Genomic DNA, 11,833 nt, shown 5'->3' with positions numbered 1-11,833 from the left:
CAGGAGAGACCTAGGGCCGGGTCTCCAACTTGCAGGCTGCCCAGAGGGGGCCACGGGTCACGAATGTCAAGGATGGGTGAGGCAGGAAGGTGGTTTGGGAAGCCCGTCCCTCAACATCTGAATCTGCAGGCAGCTGGGCCCCTACTCCCCTTGCTGTTTCTTCCCTGAGGGCCGCCTGTGGCCACCACCCACTCACGCTTGGCCACACCTGTGCAGAGGTGAGCCTGGAAGGCCCACGGCCCAGAGCATCATGGGAGCATCTTTCTGCCAGAGTGAGGGCACGGGAAGGGGCCAAGACTCACAGAGCTCCGAGGACAGGGTGCCCCGAGGGTCTGTAAAGCCCAAGGGGAGAAGCGCAGTGATGATGGAGGAGGGCGCCCCCACACGAGTACTAGGCCAGAAGCTCTGGGAGGCGGGCGTTCCTGGGAGGAGGGGTCAGCAAGGGGCACCCACAACCCTCTAGACCATGGCAGCTTGCTCTTCGGTCCCTGGTGGAGAAGGCCCACTCCCCAGAGACTCAGGCCAGGCCGTATCCTGCCTCACCGCCACTTCAGCCACAGGCAATGGCTGCGGCCTCCCAGGCCAGCTCAGATCGTCCCCTGCAGACCAGGTGGTCTCGGAGGACCCCTCTGCGACCGCAGTAAAAGGCTGCAGTCCGTACCCACCACTTACAAAACAGTCCCCCGGCCGTCGCAGTGACAGGATGCCCCGGCCACACTCTGCCCCGAGGTCCTTCATTCCTCCCCCACCCTCTACTTGCTCAGCCCCTCTCCCACCCATGAACACACAGGTGGTGTCACCTTTGCCTGTCGGCAGGGAGCTGGCTCTGTGGACGGGCCCCAAGTGACAAGGTGCTCACAGGACGACCGGCATAAGGACCTACACGTTCCTGCTACCACCACTGGATTTATTGAGGCTGCCACCACATTTGCTGAGAGGGCCACCAAGAGGGGACCCAGCCACTGCCTGGCCTGGTGTCTGAACTGAGGGACTGTGTGCCACCTCCTGGTGACTCCTTGAGGGAGCACCTGTGGAGAGCGACAGGCCGCAAGGACTGGACAGCTCAGAGCAGAAGGAGAAGCATGAGCGAGGAGTGCAGGGTCGGGAGGGGCAGGAACCAAAGTTGCATCTAGACAAAGTGGAACAAGACGAAACCAGAACCCGCATGTGCTGACGCCTCCTCTCAGGGTCCAGGCGCCTCTGACCCGCAGCCCCTCAGCCGGACATCTCCTCTCGCTGCTCCTTGTTCCTGCGCACTTCGGCCGCGTGCAGCTCCTGTGAGGACAGGTGGAGGTGGGCGGCGCCCTGTGCCATGGTGGCTTGGCAGGGGGACGGGGGCTGCCCCTCTTTCACCCCCGGGTTTCAGGGACCCTCCCAGGTGCGGGAGGAGCGACCAACGAGGGCACCTTAGCAACCAGGACTGAAGAACAACAGAGCAGTGGAGGTGCCTGTCATCCTCTGAAAGTGTGGCGGAGTGTGGGGGCTGGCCCTTGGTGCGACAGGGGTTGCGCCCAAACCAGAGAGGGGGAGTTGGAACTCAGGTAGCTTCCTTGGGTTTGGGGGCTCCCCCGGCACCAACTTGGTCCCCACCCTGTGGTATGAGGCAGAGGCCACTCCCGGGGGTTCTGGCCAGGGGAGGGCCTCGCCTCACTCTGGGCTGTCTCCAAGCAGGACAGGGAGCAGCCGGGTGCCAGAGCGCTGGTGGTGCAGCGGGCAGGTGCCAACCAGAGCAAGGGGCTCACCGGGGCTTCCCCGGCCCCCAGCCTAAAACGGCTCCTCCCCTCTTCTGGCTCAAATCCGGCATACACGTCCTTCCGTGCACTTGCAAAAAAATGACCACCCGTCTATTACTGCGGTTATTGGCCCTGTCCCCTCGGGAATGGACCATGGGCCTTGGCTCTGGCACTGTGAGAGGCGCCCAATAAACGCAGGCAGAGCTCGCCTTCTGCGGCCCGGGATCCACCCCGCCCCCTCCGTGGGCCCCGCCCCCTCCGTGGGCCCCGCCCCCTCCGTGGGCCCCGCCCCCTCCGTGGGCCCCGCCCCCTCCGTGGGCCCCGCCCCCTCCGTGGGCCTCGCCCCCTCCGTGGGCCACGCCCCGCCCCGCGTTGCCACGCCCCCTCCTGGTCGCGGACCCCCTCCCCGCGCGAGCCCCGCCCCGGCGCGCACCTTCTCGCGCAGCCGCTCGCGCAGCGCCGCCAGGTGCGCCTCGCGGATCTCCTTGCTGAGCTCCATCTTGTAGTTGAGCTTCTCCTCCGCCAGGCGGCTGAAGTTGTTGTTCTCCTCCAGCGCCTTGTGCAGCACCTCGCGCTCGTGCTCGCGCCGCTCGGCCAGCTGCTTTAGCACCTGCGCCTCCTGCGTCTGCGCGGGCGGGCGGGCGGGGGCGCACGCGTGGGCGGCGGCCCGGCCCCCCCCTCCCCCCCGCCCCCGCCCCGGCCCCCCCCACCCCCCCGCCCCCGCCCCGGCCCAGGGCCCCCACAGCCTGCGGTCGGCGAGGGTGTCCGCCGGGGCCCGGTTTGCCTGGGACTTCCTGGGCTTTAGCACCGCAAGGCCCACGTGCCAGCGGAAGCCTCAGCCCCAGGCAGCCCGGAAGCTGCTGACCCTTTCTGCACGGACTTGTCTCAGAGATGCCCCTCCCTCCAGGCCGAGTGAGCCCACCCAGCAGGGCGGTGGTGGTGCCCTCAGGGAATGGAGGAGCCGAGCGAGTTCAACTTGGGGGCCGTCACTGAGCCTTCACCGTCTCCTTTTCAAAATAGGTGCGTGATCTGCACCAGGTTCTGAATTCCCTAAGGTGCGGGGAGCTGTGGACGGGCCCCCCGAGACGGGGAGAAGGGACTGGTTGGGGCGAGAAGCCCGGGACTGCCGGCTCTGCAAGGTCTGTCCCCCCCTTGGGGGAGGGGCTGCCTGGTGAGGGCCAGAGACCCGAGGATGAGGAAGATCACTCGCAGCTCCTTCAAAGGCTGCTGGGCCTGCCCACGTGCCAGTCACTGCGGGCTAACCCTAGGAGGCCTGGGTCGCCAGGTTCTACTGGGACATGCTACAGGGTATCCGGAGCCATTAGCCCTGCCCAAGGGGCAGCCCTCAGCACTGCACTCCTGACGGTACTCGTGTGTGTTTCAGTCTCCATGGGGCTGATGTGAGGGGAAGGGGCAGGGAGGGAGCCTGGGGACCCCTGAGGTCCGAGCAGGTCTGGGCTTGCAGCCCCTAACACATGGCCCTTTGTTCTCACTTCTCTGCCCTGGAGAAGGGTGCTAGCCCAGCCTCCTGTCCTAGGACTCCTCGTCACGGCCAAGGACATCCCCTCCAACAGTGTCTGCTTCCCGTCCCTCTCTAGCTGGCCAGCATTGGGGATCCCTTATCCTTCCTGTCCCATTCTGATCTCCCAAGAGGCGATCCAGGGAACCACGAGACCCCTCCACCCCAAGCCAGCAGCCAAGCAGCAGCTTGGAGTACCCTGTGCCTTGGGGCCCCTGTCTGTGCCCAGGCAGGCCTGCTGGTCACCTGCATCAGGATCTAGAGGTAGATGTGGGCTCCTCACCTTCCTCCGCTCCTCAGCTGCCTCCAGCCGCTTCTGCAGCCCCTCCAGGGAGGTGTCCTTCCTCTTGGGGGGAGAAGAGAGCACTGGGCTCTCAGGGGACAGGTCAGAAGGGGATTTGAGGATGACCTCGAAGCTCTGGCCAGAGGCCCTCTTGTCCAGCTGCTTCACCTCCATGTCTGCAAGGCCAGATGGAGACTTCAGAATGCTGAGCACACATCCAAATCAAGGGCTGAGGGAGGGAGCACGGCTGTTCATGCGGGACTCCCAGGCCTGAGCCCCCAGGACCACCCCCCCACCAGAGGCTCCCTGTCCAGAAGCCAGCTGGGTGTGAGTGTGTGTGTGTGTGGGGGGATGTTGGAGAGGCCATGGGAGCAGGGAACAAGGTAAGGAGGAGGCAGGCACTGGCCGAGCTGGACCTGTCAGTGGCCCTGGGACACTCACCCCCGTACTGGTAGATGGTGTTGGGGTGTGGCTGTGAGTAGAAACAGGAGCAGATGAGCGACAGCACTGACAGCTCCTTCATCTTCTCCTTGTAGGCTGTGGGCGTGAGGCCAGCATGAGAGGCCGCCATGACCTCCCCTCCCAGTGCTCCCATCTTCTGCTCCCCAGCAGCCTCCCCACGTTGTGTCTCTCTGGAAGTCTATTTATCTCGCTCTCTTTTCTGTTCCCTTGCCTTTCTACATCTGTCCTCTCTTCTTCCCTCCCCCACACCCTTCCCAGAGGTCAATGTTGTCTTTCCCTGGGTACCCCTCCCTGTGTCCTGCATTGTTCTCCCTGATCCAGGCTCTCCGAGCTCCCTCCCTTCTCCTTTTCTCTCTCTCTCGGCATTTCTGTTTGTCTCTGTTCACCTTTCCGTCTTCCTCACTCTCTTTCTGTTACTCTCTCCTGTACCTTTCCACGTCTCCGTGACTCTTTGTCACTGTATTTTCCCAATTCACCCTCCCTGGCCTTCCTTGTACTTCTCTCCCCTTCCTTCCTCCCCTTTCCCTCTCATGGGTATCAACCACCGCATCAGGTGTGGAGCGGCTGCAGGAAGCACTTTCTCGGGCTGCCCACTTGGGTGAAGCCCTCAGACTTCCACCTGTGCCCCCCCCCCCCCCCCCCCGTTCACCCTGACGGCCCACTGCAGCCAGCCTGGCTCTCTCGTCGGGCGGGCGTAGGCGCTTCCTGCTCTGGGGCCAGAGGGCAGGGCGCTGTCCGTTCAGCACCAACAGCTGCCCTCTGGCTTTGCGGCGCCAGTGCCCACAGCCGGCATCCCCAGTGCCCAACCAGAAGAGGAGGCCCTGAGCTCTGTCGGAAGGCAGGGAGGAGCCCACTGTCAGAGTGGACATGACTGGGCTGGTTGTGGTCCATTCACGACAAGCCAGGCCCCAAAGTAGACGTGTCGGTGCAGCGTCTCACTAATGTTTAACTATATTCAAGCCCAAGACTGTCACCCTGCTCAACCGAGATGTTACTGGGCCCAAGGGGTGAGGGTGACTGTGCCAGCTCCTCAAGCACAGTCAGGTGGTCTGTGTTCCTTCCACCACTCCAGCCTGTCACAGGGACCAGGAGGCTTAGAGACCCATGCCCCCACCTCCCTGGCTGGGGAAGCGGGACAGGTGTCCAGACAGGGAATGTGGCCTCTGTGAAGGAAAACCTACCTGCAGTGCTCTTCTCAAGGGCACACACGAATTTGGACAGGTCGTTGAGATGGGCATGACACTTCCTGATCAAATTTTGCATGAGACAATGTCTTTAAGTTGAGTTAATGTAAAATTGGGGGAAGTGCTGGTGTTGAAACAGGACACAGGACAGAAATCATCAGACCCTTGTCTGAGGGATTAGCTCACAGTGAGCAGGGTTTTCCCACAACCAGTACAGAGAATGGTGTTATTCGCTCTAAGTGTCCTGATAATCCAGCCTCTTCTGGAGAGAGCCCAGGAGACCTTAAAGGGAGCACAAAGGAATCCTGGGCTGGCAACAGAGAGAGCCTTTAAGAAGCTTGGAGGGGAAGCAGGGCAAAGACTTCTTGGTAAGAGTGGGCCAGATGGGGACAGGCTTCCAGGGAATTTTGGCCCGGGTTGTCAATTTTATTTTTTCACAGGCAGAATCTATTCGTGCATTACTTGTGCTATGAAAAGTTAATTTTAAAAGGGAGGCAGACGGCACATCACACTACACGTGCTGGGGAGTTAGCGTGAGACCAGGCAAAGCAGGTCTTTGTAAGCAGCACACCAGGAGGCATTTGGCCATTTGGAAAGACTGCAGAGATCACCAGCCCTCTGCTCAGAGGGAAGGTCAGGAGGGAAGCAAGAGGGCATCTGGGTCACGGGGGCATGCTTGGGTCCTGGAAGAGGCCAGGAAGGAAGGGGCTCAGTCTCCCCCTGCCACCACCTGCCTCCCTGGCAAGAGACACTACCCCCCCCACCTTCCAGGTAGTCCTGTGCCACATGTGAAGACCTCCAAAATGGTTTACCATACGGGCCAGGAGCTTGGGGCCTCACAGCTGCTCAAGCTCCTCTCTGCCTGGAGCCTGAAGTTTTCCCAGGAGGAGCTGCATATTTATTACAGAGGAAGAACAGTTTCACGGACAAACGGCAGGGGGGCTCTCTTCCAAGTAAGTGTCACCTCAGCATGAAGGGAGGCTGGCAGCTGTTCAGGCAGCAGGATGCGAGGTTTGGCAGGTGTGAGCACTGCATTGTTAGGATAGAGTGGAGAGGGATGGTGGGGCTGGAGACTGAAGTCAGAGCTCTCTGAGGTCACGGCTCAGCCCAGGGGAGCAGTGTCCAACTGGACAGTGAGGGACTGTGTCCTACAGCTGTAAATAGGGGTGCAGCTCAGTGTCTGGTGATCATGGAGATGCCTGGGGTTGGTTTCTACTAGGCTGATGGCCCATGAGGAGCTTCCTTCCCTAAGTAGCCAAGTGGGAAACGGCACCCCCCAGAAGGGAGCTTTGGGAGTGAGGGTTGCTGTGTGGTTTGGCTGCAAGTTGGAGGGGACTGGACAGCAAATGAGGAAATTGGCAAATTTGCAGAGAGTGAGCCAGGAGAAGCCCACACATGGGGCAAAGAGCAGGACTGGACCCAGAGGCTCACAACACAGGAGTGTCACCTGTGTCCTCAGAGCCAGGGGGCGTCAAGGCCATGTCTCACTGCAGGGGGAAGAGGTCGAGGGCCAGACCCATCTAGACACCTCTCCATACACAGAGCTCAGACTAGGAGACCCCTCTGCAGCTTGGAGGCATGCCCTTTCTCCCTCTAACCAGGACCCTTCTCTTCCCCATCACTGACTTCAGGGAGTCATTAAAAACAAATGTCTGCTGTGAACTGGATTGCCTTCATGTCCCCTCTCCTCTTCATTGTATTCAATGTTAAATATGCAAAATGCACATTGGCCTTTTGGATGCTCAGATCCCAGGTGAGCAAGACTTAGAAGGCACCACATCAGCCTATGGTAGTGTGGTAACAATAATGAGAGCACTCATAAGGTGCACGGATTACACCCATACTCCCAACTGACGCTCCAGGCCAGCCAGCCCAGGCAGATACCCTCGTCAGGCTCATTTCTACTGAGGGAATAAAAAGAGGGGCACCTGGGTGGCTCAGTCAGTTGAGCGTCCGACTTCAGCTCAGGTCATGATCTCACGGTTCGTGGGTTCGAGCCCCGCATCGGGCTCTGTGCTGACAGCTCAGAGCCTGGAGCTGCTTCAGATTCTGTGTCTCCCTCTCTCTGCCCCTCTCCTATTCTTGCTCTGTTTCACTCTGTCTCAATAATAAATAAACATCAAAAATTAAAAGAGAGAGAGAGAGAGACAGACTCAGAGAAAGCAAGGGGTCCAGCCACAGTCACACAGCAAGCCAGGCTGGGAGCCTGGTCATGAGTCCCAGTCTCCGCCTGTACTTTTCCTGCTTGGAGCCTCACGGTGGTGGTGGTGGATGGTGTCTATCCAGAACTGGGAAGGCAGGGGGCCCACAGATGCCTACTCACCCCTAGAAGGGTCCTGGAGGCTGCTGCCAATTGCTTCTTCACAGATGGAGCTCACTGCCATCCAGGCTGCCCCTCTCACTAGTCAGGGTCATATGCACTGTGCTGGGAGCCCAGCATGGCAGGAACTGCCAGTGGAATTCACCTTTCTCTGGGCAGGAAACTGCAAAATGTGGCTGCAACAGTCACACTGCCCAGCACGGACTGGGCACCCACCTCCTGTCAGGCGCCACGCTGAGCACTGTTCCTGAAATATCTGTTCTCTCTCAGAACAAGCCCAGGGGAGGTGCTGTCACTATCATCCCCATCCACATGCAGCCCTGAGGGTTTAGGTGGCATGTGCAAGACCTCCCAGCTCAACAGAGTTGCATAAGAAGATAAATACGAGCAAGAGTCTACAAAAGTGTGCAAAGAGCTGAGCATCTGGGAAGGACATCAAGAGACAGCCGCCTTTCCCCCAAGTGAGTCCCAACCATATAGGCCATCACCAGGCACTCAACTTTTCAGTCCCCAGTGGAAGAGAAAGCTGAGGTCAATTTTGTGGTGACTGTAAGATCATAGCAGACAATGACTCTTCACCATAGTCACCAAGACAAAATGAAGCCCACCAGTGAGCTGGGGCAGACGGGCCACCAAGGCCTGGAAGATCAGTGGCAGCTCCAATCAGAGAGGTTTCTTAACAGAGAAGCCATAGCTGGGATTCATTTAAACTGACTTTGGCCACAATTACTGGAATGCTCACATAGTCACTTCTGGGCCAAGCCACCCTCCTATCAAACTTTTATGAAGGTGAGCACAGGCAGGTACACCTGTGGGCTGTGCTCTGTCCAGGGCTGTGCACCGATGATGAAGCAGGGAAGGCCCAGCCCCATGTGACTTAGGCTGGGGGACATTCTCCAGCTGGCACGCAGCCCATCTATGAGGCAGTGGCTGTGCTGGACAAAACTGATGGTGCTTATGGTTTCCCTTTTCACACCAGTAGTAAGTGGGACACCCAGAAAAGTCCTGGGGCCAAGCAATGGGTCAGCAGGGTCCCTGAGAAGGCATTGCTGGTATCAGGGGGCTGTGAGGTCAGAGTGTCCGTGCCCAGCTCTGAGAGCCATCAGTGCTGCAGTTTCAACTATTTCCTGTCACCTCCTAATCTATCTGCTTATCTATCGGATGCATGGCAGGAATGAGGTCTACTGAGGGCTTTTATTAAAGGGTTTTTTTTTTTTTTTACTAAAGGGGGTGAGTGAGAGAAAAGGCTGAGAGCATCAGTGGTTGCTCTTTGTCTCCCACTCAGGCACAGATCTTGAGCAAGGGCCTGAAGCCCCACCTCAGTGTAGGACTGGGGTAACATGCTGGCCATGAGAAGGACAGACCACCCTCGGTTCCTAGAGGGGGTGGGTCTCATTCTGCCCAAAGCTGATTCCAATATCTCTAAGGGTGTCAACCAGAGAGGGCAGGGGGCAGATGAAGTCCAAATGGACAAGACCATCATGGACCAGGTGCAGAAGGGATGTGGTCGGTCACACACGTGTTCCCCTCCTAGACAGGTGCAGAAGTCACCTGGGGCCTGGAGCCCAGGAGGCCTAAGAGGCTGGGCAGGGCTGGGCACATGCGAGTGGGTGGGGTTCTGCTAAAGCTTGTGTTCGCTCTGGAGAGAAGGTTAGTTGGATGCCCATCCCCAGGATGGAGTGGAGGGAAGGGAGAGTTGGGAGTGTGCTTCCCGACAGAGTGGGGAAGGGGTGGAGGTGGGGGGGCCGGCTGCCCTGCCGTCCCTTCCATGTGGAGTGCAAAGGCAAAGCTGGTTTTGGGGCGCAGAGCCTTCCTGGGGAAAGCAAGCCCCACGTCCTCACGTCCAGGGTCACCTGCGTCTCTCCCGCGTCCAGCAACTGCCCATTTGTCCACCTCTCCGCCAGAGCTCCTCGCCTGGCAAGCCTCGAGGGAGGAGGGGCGGGCGGAGGGTCGCAGCCTTCGGGGGCTGTGGATCCGCAGCTTGGGAGGCGGGGCGGTGGGGGAGGGAGGGGCAGACCCCTCCTTGCTGGGAGGGCTTGGAAACTGCAGCAGCCCCGCCCCCATGCAAACCCTGCTGCGCAAAGGGCGGTGGCTTTTTTTCGACCGGAGCGGGTGGCACCTTGTCGCAGAGAGCGGTCCCCAAGCCCGCAGCAGCAAGGGGAGGGGGCGGCGGCTCCCCTGTCGCTCCGGCTGGAGTTCTCCTCCCCAGTCCCTCCGCAGCGTCCCTCCAGCCCCCCGGGGCGCTCCGTTGGCGCAGGGAGGGCCCAGGCCTGCCAGCCCTGGGCTAGGGCTCCGCAAACGGTCCCACCCTCCTAGTCCCCACCCTCGAGAAGGCGAGATCCGGCCAGGAGCTGAGGGAGCCGGGCGCCTTGGGGGACGCTGTCTGCACCTCTCCCGAGCGCCCACCCAGGGGCACTGGCTGCATCTGGGTCTCCGGAGCCACCCCGCCTCGCATGGCGGACACGAAGGGGCAGTGGACCTCCGAACCTGACGCCCTCACCCTGGGTGCTCCCTTGGGCGCGGCCCCTGCCCAGCGGCCCACACTGGCCGCATGTTAGCCGCAATTGTTGCCCTTGGGGCACCAGGTCGTCCCAACCCTGAACTCCATATTTTGGGGGTTCGGCCCAGCCGCGCCCCGCGCTCTTGGAGAGCGCAGGGTCTGAGATGTGGAAACAGAGTCCACAACCAGCCCCTCCGTGGGGCGAGGCCAGACAATGGCCTCAGCTCCGACCCGCCGCCCCCGCGGGAAGCCCGCGCCCCCGGCCCTACCGGACATGGTGCTGGCCATGGTGCTGGCGGCGGCGGAGGCTGCGGAGGCCGAGGAGGCGCGGGCGCGGCTGGAGCTGCGGTCGGCGAATGCTGCAGTGCTGGGGAGGGGAGAGAGCGAGGCAGGGCGGGAGGCGGGCGCAGGGAGGGAGGGAGGCCGCGAGGGAGGGAGAGAGGGGGAGAGACAGAGGGACGGAGACAGAGCGAGCTGGAGCGAGCTGGAGCGCCTGGCTGGCTGTGGCAGGGGCTTGCATCCGTCGGAGAGAGAGGAGTGAAGGGAGGGGAGGGAGGGAGGGGAGAGACCTGCCTGGGATGCAGGGTGGAGCATTGCGGCTAGAGCCCCACCCTCCCACTGCTTACCTCTTGGACCCACTGCTGCCTAACTTGGCTTTGTGCAGGGTTGGGGGGGGGGATGGTGGAGATGGGCGTGGCAGGAGGGGACAGATCCCTCTTCACGGGAGCCGAGGATGTACCTTCTGTGTGCCCAGGGCTGTGCTGAGGGGGAAGTTTGTCATACACAGTGGGGGTGGGGATTGGTCCAGAAGGCCTCCAAGGAGCATCCCAGAGGATTAGCTGATTCTGAGGCAGAAAAGAGGGTAAATGGGGATGGTGAGGCCTAGAAAAAGAGCTTTGCCGGCCTAGAACAGAAGATGAGTTTCAACCCCAGCTCTGACGCCCATTTGCTGGGTGTCTGGGGGCAAGTTTCTGACTTCCCTGTGCCTCCTTTTCTCAAGTGTAATATAAAACAATAATGGCAATCTCCAGATGATGGAGGAGAAGAAGATACACCCTTGGTGATTATGTGGGGGCCATGCCTCCTCTCCTTCTCCGGGCTTAGTGTTCTGGTTGATACCCAAAGGGAGAGCCTGGCAGAGATGGTGGGTCCTTTCCTGAAGTGGCCATCTCGCCTCACTTTGGGGGCTGGGAAGTCAGACAGATGGTGTGTCATTCCCATTTTAGGGACAGAGCCACCGAGGTCTAGAGAAGTACTTGTTCCACAAGCAGCTAAGTCCTAGAGCCAGGAAGAAAACTGTGGGAGATCTCAGGAGCCTGCACAGAGGTGGGGCAGGCTCAGAAAGGGGACAGGCAGGGACAAACCTAAGGGTCAGAGTCAGCCTGGAGCAGGCCCGGCATGTATACATAGTGAGTGTGTGGCTGGTTAGATCTGTCCTGTGTTCCACATAGCGTCTGACCTGCAAGAGCAGGCTCTTAACTCAAATTTGTTGACTTGATCAAGACCTCTGTGCCTGCTGCGTGGGGCCGGCTATGGCCACCCTTCAGCCTTGGTGTCCATTCCCTCTCATCTTTCATGGTCAGGTTCAGTACGTGGCATTTATAAGTTATAATTTGTAGGAGGCCTGGCAGTCCCCATGTGTGGTGTGTGACCAGGCAGCTCATGTATCAGCTCAGGGTCTCAGGGTCCTCAGCTCCAGTGCTGCCCAGGGGGCTTGAGTCTCTGGGCCCTGCCCTACCTTCCTTGGGCTTCTGGGAGCACCAGCATCTCCGCTTTTAGGAGATGGGGGTGGGGGTGGGCCTGAAGAGCAGGACTCCTGGCTCTGAGATTTG

The 11,833-nt window shown here is 60.2% G+C and overlaps 1 protein-coding gene across 1 annotated transcript; it reads right to left on the bottom strand.

The window, feature by feature from the left end:
• Positions 1-890: 890 nt before the first annotated feature.
• STMN3 (stathmin 3) lies at positions 891-10,388 on the bottom strand. The gene is made up of 5 exons (XM_039236932.1): positions 10,271-10,388; positions 3,977-4,072; positions 3,536-3,711; positions 2,167-2,358; positions 891-1,275 (listed from the first exon to the last, which is right to left on the bottom strand). Exons 1-5 carry the CDS (start codon positions 10,287-10,289, stop codon positions 1,216-1,218), a joined length of 543 nt encoding a protein of 180 aa, XP_039092863.1. The 5' UTR covers positions 10,290-10,388; the 3' UTR covers positions 891-1,215.
• Positions 10,389-11,833: the final 1,445 nt, after the last annotated feature.

Source organism: Hyaena hyaena, unplaced genomic scaffold (assembly GCF_003009895.1).
Source record: "Hyaena hyaena isolate Hyena2069 unplaced genomic scaffold, ASM300989v1 scaffold_118, whole genome shotgun sequence".
NCBI classification, from domain to species: domain Eukaryota; kingdom Metazoa; phylum Chordata; class Mammalia; order Carnivora; family Hyaenidae; genus Hyaena; species Hyaena hyaena.
This window is presented reverse-complemented; position numbering and strand designations above follow the sequence as displayed.